The sequence below is a fragment of the Psammomys obesus genome, unplaced genomic scaffold, assembly GCF_907164565.1.
Source record: "Psammomys obesus unplaced genomic scaffold, mPsaObe1.curated_primary_1811, whole genome shotgun sequence".
Classification (NCBI taxonomy): Eukaryota; Metazoa; Chordata; class Mammalia; order Rodentia; family Muridae; genus Psammomys; species Psammomys obesus.
Window position 1 is genome coordinate 2,389,926 of NW_026590511.1, and position 19,922 is coordinate 2,409,847.

The 19,922-nt window shown below is 42.2% G+C and overlaps 1 protein-coding gene across 1 annotated transcript in view; it reads right to left on the bottom strand.

Moving 5' to 3' along the window:
* The window catches only part of LOC129677087 (zinc finger protein 709-like), an 85,510-nt gene extending 65,788 nt beyond the window's left edge, over window positions 1–19,722 (bottom strand). The window contains exon 1 of the mRNA XM_055607689.1: window positions 19,643–19,722. Coding sequence (XP_055463664.1) covers window positions 19,643–19,645 — 3 coding nt within the window. The 5' untranslated portion in view covers window positions 19,646–19,722. The remainder of the gene's footprint in view (window positions 1–19,642) is intronic.
* Between the last annotated feature and the right edge of the window lie 200 nt (window positions 19,723–19,922).

Genomic DNA, 19,922 nt, shown 5'->3' on the forward strand with positions numbered 1-19,922 from the left:
CCCCCCCCCCGCCCCGTACCTGTTCTCCATGGTGCCCTGTGCAATAAATGTCTCTGCGGTGGTGCACCCTGGTGGCACCAGCAGACTGCTGACCTTTGTGGCTGAGCACATCATTGAGTGTCTGTCCTCCCTGCCACTCTCCACCTTCTTCACCCCAAAGCCTTCTCCACCCCCTAGTCCTGTTTGCTCTCCTCTGGCTCTGCTCCAGCCTCACAGGCCTCCTGTTGCTCCCCCAGTTTTCATCCTCCTTGTCCCACAAAGGCTTTTGTCTGTACACTGAGGGACAGCGCCTGCATGTGCTCTGGCATCCCCCTGCCTCCTGGCCCTTCCTGGACATCTTCTCTCTCAAGTACTGAGTCCACTACAAGTGCCACGGAGCCTCTCATTTTCACCAAGTGAGACGGGGCCACGTGAACCCCAGACGTGGACGCTGGGTGAGACTAGGTCCCACTTGGAATCCTCCTGTCTCTGCCTCTCACCTCTCTGTGGGAGCGGTGAGACTAGAGATGTGATTCTGCATCTGGCTTTACATGCTTGCTGGGGATTCGAACTCACAGCAAGTGCTTTACCCACCAAGACAGCTACCCAGTGCCCCTCTGCATCATGGTCCTTCCCACTTCCTCCCTGCAGTGACCTGACATCCTCTCTCCCTACAGGTGGGACCCATTGAAGCCACGACCTTCACCCTCAGGGCAGTGCAGCCCCACACAAAGTACTGTGTCCAGGTATCAGCCCAGGACCTCACAGGCTATGGGAAACCAAGTGACTGGAGCCTCCCTGGGCAAGTAGAGGGGGCACCCCAGAAGCCCTGACGAGGAACAGGATCCTTGATGTCAGATCCTAATGTCATCTACTTGAAGGTGTCTGGGTGGCCTGACCTATTCAAATCCTGACATTGCATATGCTAAGCTGCTCAGAAATATAATTAAACTCTCTGGACCTCTCCAAACCTGTGGGAATGATCTTTCTCCTTCCACCAGTGCGGGGCTTTGTAAACTATAAATGTGATTTAAATTAGAAAATTAAATAAGAAGTATTACTATTATCATTTTTTTTTTTTTTTTTTTTTTTTTAGATAGGGTTTCTCTGTGTAGCCTTGGCTGTCTTGGACTCACTTTGTAGACCTAGCTGGCCTTGAACTCACAAAGATCCGCTGGTCTCTGTCTCCCAGAGTGCTGGGATTACAGGCGTACACCACCCCACCCAGCTGCATCATTTGGGTTTTTGAGGTCTCTCTATGTATCCCTGGCTGTCCTAGAACTAGCTCTGTAGACCAGGCTGGCCTCAGACTTAGAAATCCAGCTGCCTCTGCCTTCCAAGTGCTATAATTAAAGGCATGCACCACCACCACCTGACAAGAATTATTATTAAAACAGGATTCCTCTTGTCTTTGTCCATTTAAAAAAAATTAAATATTTTTATTTTATTTCCAAATATGTGCATGGGGATATGTGCAGTGCCCACTGAGGCCACAAGAGGGCGCCAGAACTCCTGAAGCTGGAGTAAAACGCGCAGGGTGGCTGCTGGGTCTACACTTGAAGAGCCGGTGCTCCAGCACTGGAACACCTTTCCAGCCCTGCTTGTCCATTGTGTCCACGCAGTGAGTGACTGTGGGTTGTCTGTGTTCGTGGGCACACAGCACACCACAGGACCTCAGACCTACAAGGCAGGCACTTCACCTACTGAGTCATCTCCCCAGGCGCCCAAACAAGGCCTTTAGGATGGACAGAAGTTGATGTGGCTCCAGGGTCAGGACCCTGGGAGGACCCAGAATGGTGCTAGCTTCCAGAAGGATCTCCTCTGATCTAGTGCGGAAAGGTGAAGGGTCGGGGAGCAAGTGGGTGGGAAAAAAGGGAGAGGGCAGAGCAAGGTGTGAGGCCCTGCAAAAGGAAGGGAGAGGAGGGATTACCAGTAGGTGATTGCTGGAGGTCTCACACACACTAGAGCACCTCTGTTTTCCCAAGCAAGAGCCAAACAGGGTGCAGCCCAGCTCTGTTGAAATGAGGATGGAGGGGAGAAAATGGTAACAAGCTAAAGGCCAGCCTGGAGACCCTGTCTCAAAAAGACCAAAAGGTTAGAGTCCATGGCTCCCGGGGCACAATGTGCCTTCCAGTTCCTGAGAGACAGACGCATTCCATCAGGCAGTGAGGCACTCAGGCTGCTTTGTGTTTCTCTGTATGGTCCTTCAGAAGTTAAGGAAGCATGGAAGACTGACAGGACAATTTGTCTTAGACATTACTCTTGTATACCCTGTATTGCTTTTAAATGTATTTGAATCCTGGCAGCTACAACACTATTGTCATTATAATCTGCTTCTGATAAATGTATAAAACTTCTGAGTGATTTCAATAAAACTGCCTCAGCTTCAGTCTTGCTGTGGTTTTTCCCACTTGCCTGGCTTAATTCCTCACAGCTAGATCAGGTAACCTTGGCCCTGTAAGCTCCAGTGCTTACAGGTGGCACCACGAACAGGGATCTGAAATAGGAGCATTTAAGAGGGGGAAAAGTTAAAGCCCAGAGACTCCTGGGAATCCTGTGTGCACAACTATAAAAAAGCAGGTGCATTGACTGGAGGTAAATATTAGGGACAGGCAGGTTTGAAGGAGCAACATTTGTTTGCAGAAGTTCTGCAAATGTTGCTGAAGGAAGGAGTTAAAGTGGGACATCATCAGTTCATAAAATTTCTGGAATTCATTAGCAAACTTCAGTCTTCTTCAGTCTTCTTTCCCTGAAGAGGGAAACTCTGGATCCCAGAAGATGGTCCTGGATAGGAAGAGCAATCCAGGGAGAATTAGATGCAAGGGAGCCAGAAAAATTCCTAGTGGTGCTTTTCAGCTTTGAGAAAAAAATAAAGGCAGTAATAGATAAAAATGACACAGTTGATAGGCTGGAGAGATGGCTCAGAGGTTAAGAGCACTGGCTGCTCTTCCAGACAACCTGAGTTCAATTTCCAGCAACCACATGGTGGCTCACAACCATCTATAATGAGATCTGGTGCTCTCTTCTGGCGTGCAGCTGTACATGCAGGCAGACCACTGTATACATTATAAATAAATCTTTAAAAAGAACAATACAGTTAACATTAAAAATGAAAATGATCAGGAAAAAAAACAGAACACCGGAATAGAAGAAAATTCAGAAGCTGAAGATTTATATATCTAATATCTGTGTGATGAGGTTGAGGATTTTTCTCTTCCTTCGGCTGATTTTACTCCCCTATCTCCAGCTCCAATTTCCTCTGCTAATAAAATGTATCCATCAAGTTCAGTTCCTGATAGCATGGGATCTTTTTTCACTGCTTTACTTCATGTTTTATTGAAGCTATTAAAGAGTTTCTCACCCTCTGGTAACAGAATTAAGTTCATCTAAGTCAGGGTACAAGTCTCTGATGCAAGAAGCTCTGTATTGTGCCTGGGAAATGGGAGATGACAGAGTGAAATGCCCAATCCTAATAACCCAGGACAATGACTTAGAAACTATATACCCATTCATTTAAGACTTGTGGATCTTAAGGAGGCTTGTGCTCAATATGGATCAACTGCTCCTTTTACATTGTCTCTGTTTGATTCTATTTCTGGGAAAGGGTTTCTTCCATCTAACTGGAGGATCTTAACAAAAGTTTTTCTTGCTTAGATGAGTATATATATACTGTGGAAGATTAATTATTCAGAAAGATTCCAGGACCAAGAAACCATCAAATAAATGCACATACCTTTTTAAATGTTAGTACAGGAGGGCATATATAGTTGTGGGGCTGAGGAAGTCTGTGAACTGGCCTAGAACAAGAGTGAGGTTGAGGTATGTCCAAACTCCAAAAATCTCTTCTTGAGACCAGCAGGAGTAGGACTGTTCCTTCCCTGCCCTGGGTCTGCATGTCCCAGTGCACGTAGCCTTATGACCACCACCTCTGCCATCTTTAAGGTGGTCATGTAGCCTGGCTGCCAGGGTACAGTTACACTTCCTCTTCCTTATAAGGTCATGTCCAGCAAGCACCTGGAATTCTTTTTCATGCAAATAGGGCATTCCTAAGCACCTTAGAACTGGCCAGTGACGTATACTCACTCCAAAAGCCTCTACTCACTTCTCAAAAGTTGAAATTGCCTTACTTCCCCCAATTAAGTGATTTGTCTCACTGAAGCCTGCCTCTCAGGTGTCTCACTCACCACCACTTGAGGTATACTGACTCCCAGCCGTTCCTGCCTCCTGATTCCTTCCCTGCCAGGAAGGTCAGGGAAGCAAAGCCCGAATGGTAGTTGACATCCAACATTGGGCTTGAAGAGTCCACCAGGTCGTGCACAAGAAAGGTGAGCAATCTCTTCTTTGAGGAGACATCGACTGATCCCATCCTGACTCTCTGTAAAAGAGGTGTCAATCTGTTCTTCCTTCCCTCTCTTATGTCTGGGTTTTAGGCTGTCGCCTGGGATTATGTGTGATGAAGAGGCGCCTGGAAAGCTCTGGCCAAGGCCTTGGCCTCGGTAGAAAGTCCCCAACCCTCTGTTTGGACCCTGACAACCCACTTGGGTGTCAGTAAAAATGTCCTCTCTCTCTCTCTCTCTCTTTTTTTTCTCTTTAAAAAAAGAAAAGAGAAAAGGTACTGCATAAGCCAGTTAAATGCCACTAGTATGGCTGCTGCACTCTGAAATTTGTGGACAGGCTTACATTGAGGGCTCTGTGGAATTCCTCGCTGAAGCTGTACAGGACCCCTGGGAATGTTCCTTCTAGACCTTGGCATTTCCAAACCTTTTCTATCATGGGAAACACCTCATCTAACCCAAAAGAATCCCAAATTAGAGGGCTGTGGGCCCTACTCAAGACCCATGGCATGAAACTTACCCAAAGGGAGGGTAAGTTTCTTTTGGAAAGAGGTCATTGAGGCAGCCCTCTGGATGTCAGCAGGTGATCTTTATGGCCTCAACACATGGACTCTGCTCTATTGTCTTGCCTGCCGCCAAGAAAGTCAGGAAGGGAAGCCTCCCTTCCTTAGTTTTCTGCCAATTATAAGTGCCACCTGCCAATGTTTGGGTCCCTCTACTTGGGGCCCACCACAGATGTTTCAGCCACCATCAGATGACTCTGATGATAATTGTCCTGTTGAAGGTCTAGCAGCTCTAGAAAAGGCCATTGAGGAGATTCCAAAAACAGTTACTGCTTCAGTCTCAGCTGCACACTTTGGCCCCACCCAATCTGCCTTGTAATCTCCCTTGCCTCTCAGGCCACTTCTACCTCCACCTCTCATTCCATTACCAAGAAACTCTGTGACTTCCAGGATGCCACTTGAGTCTAGAGACCCAGGCATTCCAGTTAATGTCCACCCCACCCTGGCTAAGCTTATAAATTGATATCCTTATCAGGCTAGACACTTAAAAGAGATGAGACAGGCAGTCAAGGAGGATGGCATCCATGCCTCTTGGATTAAATCCCTCCTCCAAAATCAACTTGCCACTTTAAACACCTCCCAGGATTGGTCAGATATTTGTAGTTCCTCTCTAGCTGTCTCATTTTTCTAGAATGGAAGGTCCTCTACAGAGAGAAATGTCTCCATCAGTTCAGGTGAAATCAGGACCAAAATAATATCACTTGGAGATACGAGGTGCTTTTTCAGCCAGGGACTCTATTCCATGGAGTCCAGCATGCAGCCCAGCCAGCAGGACGTGCCTCTAAGCTCTTCAAGCCTGGGACAGAACCACACCACCCTCTGGCTTACAAGATCTGCCTCTTCCTGCTTTTCCTCTGCCCCAAACTGGAAGAGACACTCGCCCTCTCTGCCCTGGGCCAGCATATTCCAGTACACGTACTCTGCCAACCCCCTCCTCCCCCTACTCTACCACCCTTGAAGCGGTCACATAGCCTGTCTGCCAGGTTACAGGTTAAACTTCCTCTCTCCTTATAAGGCCACATCCAGCAAGCACCTGAATTCTTCATGCAAATAAGGCATTCCCAGCACCCTAACCCTGGCCAATAATATGCACTCACACTGAAAGCCTTTACTCACTGCCCAAAGGTTTAAATAGCCTTGTTGCCCCCAGTTGAAGGAGCTGTTTCACTGAAACCTGCCTCCTGACTCTCAGCTTCCTCTCCTCACCTACCCTCATGATGTATGTCCTGTCCACACCAGGAAGGGAGAGAGAGAGTAAATGGCATATATTGATACTCAATTACATATCCTCCTGAGGCTTATGGACACATCAATGCTTTGGCTTTACAGGCATGGCAGAAGTTCTGGATTCTGGAAAAAAGACAGAATTTTTCTAATATTAGATAGTGGCCTGATGAGCCATATAAAGATTTAAAACATAATTTATTTATTCTATGTGCATTGGTTTCTTCCTGCATGTATGTCTGTGTGAGAATTTCAGATCTTGGAGTTACATATAGTTGTGAGCAGCCATGTGGGTGCTGGGAATTGAACCCAGGTCCTCTGGAAGAGCAGTCAGTGTTCTTAACTGCTGAGCCATCTTTCCAGCCCCCCCCCCCATATCAAGATTTCATTTCTCATCTTTTGCAGGTGGTCAATTGCCTGGTGGTTGACAGGGAGGCAGAAATGATAATTATTGAGCTGGTATATAAGAATGCTATTGCTGCAAGCCAGACTACCATCTATTTCTTTAAGAAACAAATAAAGACAAATAAAATAAAACAAATAAAAAATGCAAATATCGATTGCATTCTCTTCTGTGCTGATATAATCAAGGGTTCTCTCTGTTCTCTCCCTCCAAGGCCAAACAGTGCCTCAATTATTGGCAGTCATCTAGCAAGGAAAAAATAAAAATAATTGTGAAGGATGTTTTAAATGTGGTCATGCTGGATGTTTTAAAAGACAACGTCCACAAGGAAGACAGAATGCATCTCAGGTCCTGATGGCCAAGATTCCAGGTCTATTCTCTCATTGTAAACAAGGAAATAATTGGGCAAAGGAGTATATATCCTTTAGTAGTGGTGAATAATGGCCTTTGACTTGGGGAAACTGGGTGATGGCTGGCCCCAGCCCCTGCCAAAATTTGGGGTGCATCTGTAACAACTTAGACCTATGCTCAAGGGTGAATGGAAATCAAACAGCCCCTCTTAGTGCCTAACACTTCCATGCATCAAAACTTTCCTGGGCAATGTCAGTTCATACACAACCTTAGAGTTATCTCCAGATTCATATTAACAGCAGAAGTGGGAGTCAAGGCCTCACCTACTGGTGTATTTGGCCTGTTGTCACAGTGAGTGGCTGGATTGATAACCGGCAAAAGTACTGTGACCATGAAGGGCTTGCAGATTGGATTGGATTGGTGAGATTAAAGTTATGGCTCTTGCTGGCATTCAAACATTAGGAAAAGGACAACATATTGCTCAACTGTTTTTGATTACAATGTCTGTTTAATTGGGTAAAGTCTACTCAGGAACGGGGAACCAAATGTTTCAGGTCCTTAGGTGTGTACTGGCTGGGATTACTAAAAACGAACCCGCCATGCCCTTATGTACAGTTGGTAATTTGAGGGATTGCTGGACACTAGTGCCAATGTTTCAGCTCTTTCCTATCAATCTTGACTCTCCAACTAGCCTCCTTAAGGATCCAAGCAGAACTCAGAGGAGTAGGAGTTTCCCATGGGACTCAACAAAGTTCAAAAATACCTAATCAGAAAATTGACAAGGGTCAATTTTCAGCTTCCTTCCAGGCTTATGTGCTACAGGGGCTGGCAGTTAACTTATGGGGAAGAGATAGTCTTCAAAGCCTAGGCATATGTTAGAATGAACCGCTGTTTGAGGTTGCAGTCCTCCCAGTCTGGACAGGTATTCTGAGCTTGGTCGGTGTTAAGGTGTGGGACTCCCTCTCCCTAGCAGGCCTCCCTCTTTGCCTGACTTCATCTGGAGAGTGTCTTTAGATATAGAAGGCCCTAAGCACACTTGATATATGGCCTTTGACATAGTTCTCTGCTATCTCTCCCCTCCCTGTGCCTAGAGGATAATTAGGTACTGTGTTCCTGTTCATATGATAGGAGTATGCTATTTAATGCAAATCAAGCAATCTTGAAGTGCCTAGTTTTAAACAATTATGTACACCTATTCTTGGAGCCCCCCCCCCCCATTACCCACTCCCCAGGGTATACATAGCCTTTGTTCTCTGAAATTTAAGTTGAACTAGCTCCCTGCAGTGGTTCCTGGAGTGTCATGCTCACAACCTTCTAAGCTCTGTGCCTCACCTTCTGCTCCTCCTGACTTTGTGGGCCGGTGACCAACAAAGGGTGGCCCCAAGGAGGAAGAGAACCACAGGCATGTATCTCTTTGTGCCTGATATCTCTTCTGAACAGATGATTCTCTCACAAGGAAGGATTCCTGGAAATAATCTGGGAAAAAAAGTTGCAGGAAGGGGCTGGAGAGGTGGCTCACTGCTCTTCCAAAAGTCTCTGCACCCACATGGCGGCTCACAACTGTCTGATGTCTTTTTCTCATGTACAGATATATTTGCAAACAAAGTACTCATGTACATAAAATACATAAATAAATACATTTAAAAAAAAGAGTTGCAGGAAATAACTAACCTTGTAAATGGCATTCCAAAATCTAATAGACAAGATTTGGGTTATTTTTCCTAGAAGCTGATGAAAAGTATCAATGCTGATCTTATGACCTGGTTTCTGAGGTTCTCAAATGGTGGATCAGTAGCCCTTTACAAAAGAAAAGACAGTAGCCACCCAGGCATTACTCTTTGAACAACTTAGGAAAAAACCATATAGAACAATGTGACAGTCCAAGGAATTCTTCTATTTTGGTGAGTATGAAAGCATCAAGAAAATGACATTTTGGTGCAGAATCTAGGCCAAACACACACCACCATGGAATGGGCCCTCTATAACCAGGCCTTCCAGAAACTGTTTATTCCTAAGGAATGGCCTCTTATAGTGATAGATTTAATGGAATGCTTCTATACTATACCTTTACATCATAAATATTGGAAGAGGTTTGCTTTCAGTGTACTTTCTCTTAACTTAACCTAACCAATGAAAAAATATAACTGGGAAATTTTACCTTAAGGAATGGCAAATAACCCAATTCTGCATGAAAAAATTGTTGCTACTGCTTTGAAGAGAGCTGGAGAGTTGTTTCCTCTTGCTTTTATTATGCATTATATGGATGATATTTTGCTTTCTGCCGAAAAAAAAATAAGATTCTAGAAGATTCATTTGCTTAAGTGAAAATTAGATTAAAACCCTATGGATTATCATAGCCCCTAATAAAATTCAACATACTACTCCAATTTTCTATGTAGAAAAATTGACATGTCTTTAGCAATCATTTCTCAAAGGGTGGAGATTAGAAAAAATATCCTAAAAATTCTTAGTGATTTCTAAAAACTATTAGAAGACCTGAATTGGGTCAAACCTGTGTTAAAAATTTTCACAGCACAACAGAAACCTTTATTTGATGTTCCTAAGGTGAATCCTGATCCTTCATTTCCTAGAGAATGCACTGAACCTTCATGTATTTATTATAGCATTACAGCAGGTGGAAAATGCACTTAGGGATGCTCCACTTCAGCATATCTCTTATCTATACACTACTCCTATGTTGTTTGTTGGTATAATGTTCTTTTAAAATGTGTATGCCTTACCCTTGTTAATTCAAATGCTGATTTCCCCACCCCCAACTCTCTGGTTTCAATCTGAATATTGCATTGTGATACTCATTATAAGCATCCTGTCTCAACTCTTGTGTAAACAGACAAAATAAAACAACTAGATACAATGTTGTACAATGGGAGGAGCCAGAGGACAGGAAAGAGGGGAGGAACCAGAAGACAGGAGATGAGTGGGAGGGGAAGGGGCAAGAGGTGAGCGAGGAGAGAGGAGCTAGAGGAGAGATCTTGGAGGATGTGGAGCATGAACCAGACCTAAGATTTCACAAAAAGTAAGTATAATGTGGGAAATCTAAATGTTAGGAAACTGAGGGCTTGGAGGTTTAGGAGGGAGTAAATATTGCCCAGCATTGTGTTCTAGGTTAACTAAAATCCCAGTCTCTGTGTGGTGATTTGGTTATACAGCTGCTGAGGAGTAACAGCAGCATTACAAGAAGATAAACCAATAGTAAATATTAATAACCACCTACAACAGTTGTTAGTTATCCTTTTTCCCAGCATCCCTCTGGAATTGCTCTGGGATAACAGGATAATAGAATGGATACATCTCTCTATTAGTCCAAAAAAGGTTGCCATTCTATATTGGCTTATGGTTTCTGAAGTAACAATTCTGCACAGGTCTCAGACAAAACAATTATTTGGTCAAGATCCAATAAACACTTGTATTTCCTATGATAAAAACAGCTGGAATGTTTAATGAATGCTTCAGATGACTGAGCACTGGCTTTTCCTACATAGCACTTTCACATTGAAAATCATTTCACTTCTAGGAAAGTTTTGATTTTGCATCAAAACATGCTATTCTATTTTCTAAAAGTAACAGGCTTCAGTAAATACCCTCTGTACAAGTAGTAATTACAGATGCCACAAAAGATGGCAAGGGTTCCATGGTTTTACTCAGGTGCTAAAAAGCTTTTGTGGGGACTGGAGAGATAGCTCAATGGTTAAGAGTACTGGTTCTCTTCCTGAGGACCCAGGTTCAATTCCTAGAACCCATATGGCAGCTCACAACTGTTTGACATACATGTAAGCAAAATACCAATGCATATTAAAAAGTCTTTATGGACACCTGAAAGTTGAACTCCTCCTATGGAAGAGGGATGAAGACCTTCAAAGCATCTGCAGAGGCTACACCTAAGAAAAAGGAAGAGAACAGAGTGATGGAGTTGTCCAGCCATGAAGAGTATAGTTCTAATGAGGTCAAGGTATATACAACGACAAAACCAGCTACCTAGGACAAAAACAATTTTTCCCATACAGGCATATAAAGGATAGTTTTAAACACTTAATTGAATAACATCATGGAACAATAATGACTAATATGAATTAAACTCATTGCAATCTGCAATACCTGAGAGGAGCACAAAAATAAATTCTAAGAAAAATTCTGTGTTTTGAAGACATTGATGCTGTCATTAAGAAAGAAAATCTCAATTGTTTGATTTTATGAAGGAAGACTCAGGAGCCAGATGAAGGATGAAAGCCTACTAGCTCAAAGAGATAGAGAACACATCCACCAGACCCTCCTACTCAGCTGATGTCCCAGAAGGAAACAGCTCCTCCTACTCAGCTCATGTCTCAGAATGAAAAAGTGTTTCCTATTTAGCTCATGTCCCAGAAGAAAAAAGCCCTTCCTACCCAGCTCACATACTAGAAGTTTAAAAAAAGCCCCCTTTCCTTCTCTACACTGTCTTAAATACCCTTCAAGTCAATGTCCCTTCTTTCTACATACTGTGCCCATCTCTATCCATCCTCTAGACTTCCTCTCACTCTATACACTTTTTCCCATGTTCCCATTGTGTCTACTGGTTGCTTGCTCCACCTCTTGACCTAGAGTTAACATTATTTAATCCTGTTTCCAGAAAGCTCTTAGATTAAAGGTGTGTACTAGGGCTGAGCCATACCACAGCTAGAAAGTTTTTTCCAGTTCACAATCTCTGGGTTCAAAATGGGATCAAACATCCTGCAACACACTGAAGAACAGGACTCTTGTCTTGGTTTCTTGGAGTGTTTTCACAAGCACTGAGTAGTCTCATGAGTCAATTCCAAAACCAGCTTGACAATGCACATATATTCATTGTATTAATAAAATAACATAGACATGAAGAAAGCCTTTTAAAAAGATGGAGTTATAGCACACACACACTTACCTTTATACTGTTACTATAACTGTTGCCTAAGAAAAGCAGAAAACTTTATTCGACCTTTGACCCAGGATTAACAGGCACATCTGAGCCATCTGATGTGTGTTATATGAAGCAAACTTGGGTACACAGCAGAAGTACTACTGAGTCTGAAATCCAACCCCCAAATATGTCATTATAATGGAGATGAAGATGTCCCATTATTCCCATTAATCTTCTGGCATTCATTTGTGTTTTTGAGAAAGTGTTAAAAAAGTTTTAGTCCTCTGAATAAAATCTGTTAGTTTTAAAATTGTGTATTGCAGTTTCTCTCTTAGCTTGGCTAGCACGCAAATAATTGAGACTGGACTGTTGTATTTATTTAGTAAACTTTAAGGCACAATATTGAAGTTATTATTCTACTTTTAACCCTCTAAACTAATCTGACTCCCTCTTTGCCAAAATCTGCTCCTCTCCCCCCATTTTGAGACAGGGTTTCTCTGTGCAGCCTTGGCAATCCAGGATTTACAGTGTAGATCATCAGCCTGGCCTCTGCATCCCAGAGCGCTGGGATTACAAGTGTGGACCACCACACCCAGCTCCAAAATCCCTTCTAATCCTTTAAGTTTTGACTTTCTCTGCTCCAGCTGTTCTCTCCTCATATTTCCTAGACCTCTGCCTGTGACTCAATCCCCGCTTCCTCTCTTCTCCCCTGGCTTGAAGTCCAGCCCTATTTTCTCCTCTGCTTAGCGACTGGCTGTTAGGCTGCTTTACTGACAGATCAGGAGACACTTGGGAACCTAAAAACTAGACAGCAAGCTTCGTGCAACCCTGGGAACCAGATAGCAAACTTATGTAACCTTGAGTGAATTCTCGGACGCTTTGCCAGGTGATGCAGATGAGTTGTTACTGTGAGAATATCTGCTTGTAACCCTTCGCTTTATAAGTGTTGTTCACACGTTGAGTAAATTGGGACCTTGAGGAACAAAGTTTGAACAGCAGATTCTCAGAACAAGGATTGTAAGCAGATATGGCGGGCACAGAAATCAGCATTTGAATCTTTACACAATAACATTATGCTTACATTAAACTAATATAAGCCAAAAAATTACAACATAAGTATCATTTTCATTTACAAATAAATTTTATTATTCAAATGTCCTGTATTTCTGTATTTTTGGATGACGTGTACAATCTGAAAAGGAAGAACTATTTTAATGATGGAATGGTTTTACTAATCTTACTTTAGCACCAGTGAGAGAGCTCAGCTGGAAAAATAAATATGGTATGCAAGTCTATACATCATTTCTTAGATTCCTGGGCGATTTTTTTATCAGTATGAATTTTTTCATGCTTTTGACGAGTACTGAGACATGCAAAGGCTTTACCACACTGATTGCATTCATAGGGTTTCTCTCCAGTGTGAATTCTTTCATGATTTTGAAGATAACTCTTACGTGCAAAGGCTTTACCACATTGATTGCATATATAGGGTTTTTCTCCAGTATGGATTCTTTCATGTATTTGAAGAGTACTGTGACATGTAAAGGCTTTACCGCAGTGGTTACATTCATAGGGTTTCTTTCCAGTGTGAGTTCTTTCATGCTTCTGAAGATTACTACGACATGCAAAGGCTTTACCACATTGATTACATTTATAGGGTTTCTCTCCAGTATGAATTCTTTCATGCATTTGAAGATAACTGGTACATGCAAAGGCTTTACCACATTGATTACATTTATATGGTTTCTCTCCAGAATGAATTCTTTCATGTATTTGAAGATTACTACGACAGGCAAATGCTTTGCCACATTGATTACATTTATATGGTTTCTCTCCTGTATGAGTTCTTTCATGCTTTTGAAGATTACTGCGACATGCAAAGGCTTTACCACACTGATTACATTTATAGCGTTTCTCTCCGGTATCAATTCTTCCATGTATTTGAAGGTAACTGGGACATGCAAAGGCTTTACCACATTGATGATACTCATACTTTTCTTCTTCAGTATTACTTCTACCTACTTGATGATGACTGTGACATACAAAGACTTTATCTCCTTGATTATATTCATAGGGTTTCATTTTCAAATGAGTTCTTTGGTGGAATTCTAAAGAGGCTTTATCACATTGATTACATTTATAGAGATCCTCTTCATTATAGATTGTCTTGTATACTTGAAGATACCTATGCTGGTTAAAGCTTTTACTAATTGACTCACATTTATTACTTTCTTTTCCCATATGAGTTTTCTCTTCTCCTTGAAGAGAACTGGAAGAAGCCAGAGCTTTCCCACACTGATTGCATTCATAACAATTTCCTATACTATGAGTCAAACTACATGTGCAATATAAACCAAGACAGAGAGACGATTCCCTGCATTTCCTATACTCATAGGGCTTTTCTCCAATGTCAGTATTTTGATGTATTCCCACTGAAGCTGAAAAACCATTTATTTGTAAACTTGTATCCCATTCACCCTGTCTTCTCATAGTGGGGACAACAACACATCTTCTAATTATTCTGGGAAAGAGAGAGGTACATAGCTTCTTTCCATATCCATAGTTGATATACCTATAAAAGGAAGAATAACAAATAAACGATTATTACATTGCAGTCACACAAGTTTAGCTTTTTGCTGTTCATAGACATGTGGGATAGAGATTCAAGTTTCTCCACCACAACAACCTTGACCCTCATAAACTCCCCCTCTCACTAAATCATACTATGTCATACAAATATATTAGTAACACTAGCTTTACTATGAACCACTCGTTTATAATAGGTCTTGGACATACAATAATACCCTAATCGATGTGCTTATCTTTTCTTATACTTGAATGGTATAAAAGAAACAGTTCTACAACATGGTTCTCATGTGGCTATGATTAAAACTGTGATATCGCCTAAGGCTTGTTTCCTTTTCTTGGTTTGTAAAGAAATACTTGGTAAACACTGATCAGCTACCTGACATATAAACATTGATCAGCTACCTCACATATGGTATTATGAGAATTTAATAAATCCCACAAAGCTATGCTTGTATAAACTTTTTTCATTAAAACTTCAGTGTATATTAAAATTTCTTCAGAGTTGCATATGTATCAGCCTGCACATGAAAATTACCTTCCATATCTTCTAGAACTTTGACAGTGTTCTTCAGTATTCTGGTCTTCCCATTTGTAGCCTAAAATACAGTACCAGAAAATGTATATTACTTGAAATTATGCAGAATTTAAATTATTATATTTGGTGAACTTTAGACCAATACTTGATTTACTCACATTCTTCCTCTTTCAGAATCAAAATCAGAGAAGAGCACCCATCTCTAAGAAGAGCTTGTCCCCTTAAGTTAAAAAGTGAATGAAAATTCACATTATTACCTATACAAGTAAGGTTCCAATAGGCTTCTAGCATCACATCTTTGTAGAGATTCTTCTGAGAAGGATCCAGCAAAGCCCACTCTTCCTGAGAGAAGTTCACATGCACATCCTCATAGGTCACTTCATCCTAAAGTATACCATATATATATATATATATATATATATATATATATATATATATATGTAAACACAATAAATTATACATATATGTAATAGAAGTGCTGTGATTGATTGCATTGTAAATGTATGCTCCATTTAAAATATATGTACCTAATCCTGTGTGCTCAACAAATCAATTTCATGTTACAGAATTTCAAATGTAATCACCAACTCATTTTTGGAGGAAACAGAAAGGGAAAATCAAACCTCTCATTTCTGTGTACATAGAATAGAATATGGCATTATAGGAGAAATGCCTACTAACATATACAAAAAGACATGTAAAAAGAGCAGTGTGATTAAGGATACATTAGCAAAATTGTATCAAAACTACTAACTTCAAAAATGAAGGGAAACAATGGGCTTGGTGGTGTTCATCTTTAATCTTAGACCTCAAGAGACAGAGAAAGTGAATCTCTATGATTTCCAGGCCAACCTGTTCTTTATACTGATGATCACAACAGCCCAAGGAACCTAATGAGACCCTGTCTCAAATAAGCAAACAAAAAAGAGAGCACACAGAGGCACACTCAAAATTCCTCCAAAGACTTTCACTCCAGAAATGTATTTGTCTATCAGAAAATTGGAGTAAACTGTATAAACTGTAAGGCTAATATGATATTCTTATGGAAAAAACACACTTTTAATAAGTTAATGACTCACAGATCAAAGAGTTTTCAAAAAGGTTAATAAAATAAATGATATTAAGAAAATAAAGCATCAATACCAACAAAAAAATAGGCTATTTAAAGATGACATTACAATGAGGATCACTTGTTCTTTTTACAGAGGACCTGGATCAATCCCCAGCCCTCACTTTGAGGCTCCCAACCATTCCTAACTCCAGGCAAAGACAATCCAATGCTCTTTACTGATTTTAGTGAACACCAGGCTTTCATTTGGTTCCCACCCATAAATATAGGTAAAAGACTTATGTATATATTTCAAAAGTTAAAAAAAATTAAAACATAATAAGGGTAGGGAGAATGTTACAAGTCTGCAATTCAATCATTCTGGAGATCAGTATTAATGCCATGCATGCCATCCTGGTGTAAAAAAAGTATACCCTCTGCCCAAGTCTAAAAGTCAAGATGTGGGTAAAGCTCAGCACAACAAATGCTATGCATGAAGAAAAACCTAATTCCATAAGATAACAATATAAATATAAAAATACCAGGCAAGAAAAAAAAAAGGCTTCTCAAAGAAAAGCAACTGCTTTTACTTTACCATTTATTATTTACAGATGGAGTCTGTAATGGTGGTGATGGTGTGGCTATATGAGAAGGGACTGCTCAGCTTCAACCACACAAAGAAGATAAGTGTGATGAGGGTATTAACACTCAAAGATCATCTCCAGAGACTTTCTCCAGAAAGGATCCTCCTCCTAAAGGTATCATAAACATCCCAAATGAAGGCCACAAACCAGAGGCAAATGATGAAATACATCATCATATTTAGGAGAGATTTCATTCAACCCACCACATTTTCAGGTCATGATAGGCTCACACTCAACCCATAATGCAAGATGCATTTCAAAGACCCTAATTTCAAAGATCTCCATAATATGTCACAGTTCCAACACTATTGAAGTGTCCAAAGTTTCTTTTTATCAAACAAGGCAATCTTGACTTTGACATCTTCTAAAATCAAAACACAAACTTTATCTTCTCAAAACACAATGGCACAGAATACACATTTGCTTTGCAAAGAAGGAAAGATTAGACCATGCTGGGCAAACACCCAATACTGCAGCTCCATGTCAGACACCTGGGGATTCATTTCAAAGGGCTTAGATGGCTCTTTCTCTCTGCAACTTCTCAGACTACTTCCACTCCCTACATGTAGATATTCATGGCAGGTGTCTCAAGGCTTGGGTATCTCCACATCTTGTTTTCTCAAAATGCAACCCAGACATCATCATCACTGATTCATGCAGTGAACTCTCCCAGTCTCCTCACTGGGGGTCAGACTCTACCAGACAGAGCTGAAAAGGTGCTGAACACAGAGGAAGAGTCCATGACCTTCAAATTTTGCATCTTTCTTCTTTCAAGAAAAAAAAAATAGCACATAGATGATAAAACCATAAGGAGTTCTAGCTTTAGAGAGACCCAGTCTCATTGAAACAAAGTAGCAGCAAAGTTGCTTTCTGGGACTAGGAATTATCTTGCCTTTTCCTTCCATAGTTCCAAGCTTTGCAGGGTGGTACAGTGCCGGGAGCCAAAGCTACCTACTGAAGTCAAAGTCAAAGCTATCTAGTGGAGCCAAAGCTATCTACTGAAGCCTAAGTCAATTAGTGAGTCAAAGCTATCTAGTGGAGACAAAAGGTGTTTACTAGGCCAAAGCCAAATAGTGAGCAAAGGTCATTTAGTGGAAATCTAAAGCTATTTAGTGGAAGTTATCTAGGACCCTAACTCATGGGTGAGAGACTGTGAGGACATCCATTTGTTAGAGCATCTGTGAGAAAACATCCCTATGGTATCTTGCAGGTACCCTATTTAACACATGAAAGCACTCTTCCTGTCTCCTACAGCAGCTAACTACCTTCCCCCTTTCCTGCCTTCTCCCTATGTAAGTTGGGTAAAAATTTCTAATAAATGAAGCTTTGATCAGACAAACAGACTTGGCTTCCTTCCTTGCGCTTCTCGTCCCCTCCCATTCCTTCCACTCTCTTCCCTTAGGAACTCACATTGAAGTCCCGAGGGTCGGGGCAGTATAGTGCCCCTACAACACATTTTCCATTTGTCCAAAGAAGAGCAGGTGCCTTCCCTTTAATGGCCCCAACATCCCTGATAACTGCTGCCTCTGTTTCAGGACAGGACTGCCACCTGAGTTTACCTACAGCTTTTTCTCTCTAAATCACACAAGTTTCATTCATTTCTGCCCTGTTGGTTCTCCTTTCTCTGTGGTCCTGCAGGAGTCATGAGTAATAACCATGACACAGACAGAATGGTTAGTCTAGAGATCATTCCATTACTATTTCATTTAATGTTACTTGACTTCACAGGATATGCTCAGAATAAAGAGATTTCAAAATATTATGTAAACAACCTGTCCTGGTAACCGTTCTATTGCTGTGAAGAAGCACTCTGACCAAGGCAACTCTGATAATGGAATACTTCTGAGACTGATTAGAGTGACAGAGAGTTACTCCATCATCATCTTGAAAGGAAGCATCATGGTGGGCAGGCATGGGGCAGAGAGTTACACCCTGATACATAGGCAGGAGGAAAGGAACACTTGCCTTGCACTGGTCTTCTGAAACCTCAAAGCCCACCTAGAGTGACACACATAAACAAATGGGACAAGTGCACACATTTTACACAGTTAGTTCTACCAGTTGGGGACCAAGCGTCCAAAAACAGAGTGTAAGTGCTGATCTAATATAAGCCGCAACAGTAATGTAACCTAAGGAGAAAAGAGCTTGGAAGGAAAAGAATGAAAGATACTCTTGGAAACGAGAGAGAGAAAGAGAGAGAGAGAGAGAGAGAGAGCGCGCAAGAGGGAAAGACAGAGAGCAAGAAAGACGGACGAGAGAGACAGTCAACAGGAAGAAAACATTTCCTCCAAATATCGGGGAGCCATTTCCTCTGGCTGGCCTCCAGGCTTCCTTCATATGACCTTCCCTACTCTGTCTAACAAGAGAGTAAACAACTGGAGGCCTCTAAACTGAGATTTAAGGATGTATCTTTTCTCTGAGCGCACGGTATTACCCCTTGTTTCCCTCCCCACCCAGTTCACTCAGGGAACTGGAAAAACCTGTCTGTACTGTACTGTCTGGAAAAGAATAAAGAGATCAGCAGAACATGAGAGCAAAATTAGGAGGAAAGAAAAAAATCACACACACACAAACACATCACACACACACACAATTATAAGGGAGTCAATACTGACGAATGAGGCCACGAAACCCAGTAAGTCTGAACTTACTAACACACGGAACTGGACCACCATGGCATCTACATGCAAATGTGTTAATAACACAGACTTTCCACCTGCACAGAATTAACTGCAGACGGAGCCGACACCTGAATGTCAGGACAACGTGCAGAACTCTTAGAAGCAGCTAGGGAGAAACTGGTGCCCTGCGAGTCAGCACACCTGCTTCCCTGCAGACAGTAAAAGCGGCTGAGGCTCGCTGCACGGTGACGTCAGCAACAAGTAAGTTTTCACGCAAGGCTCCCTAAGCCCTAAGAACGTGCAGTCAGGGGAACCAAGTCACTCAGGAACTCAGCTTCCCCCTCGGGGAGGTGCAGTGACCTCACGGGGCGCCGAGTCTGGCCTCCCGTCTCCGCCCCCGGGGCGAACCCACTTGGGCTCCCGCGGCTCCTCCCCGCGTGGGGACGACGGCCCCGCTCACCATGGCGCGGACTCCGAGCTTGCCCCGCTCTCCTCGGCTCCTGGCAGCGGCTCACAGACTCCCTCCCTACCTTAGCTGAACCTTCAGTAAGTCGGACCGGAAATGCCCGCCCCATTCTGACTGGCGGGTTCTGATTGGCTAGTGAGTTCTGAGTGACAGGACCATCTCTGGGACAGAGTGCTGAGAAGTGTCACAGCACAGAGGTTCCCACCGTGGTCTCCGCTCCAGGAACAGAACTGTCCCAAAGCTGGCATTGTAGTAAAGCTTGTGCCTATGACCA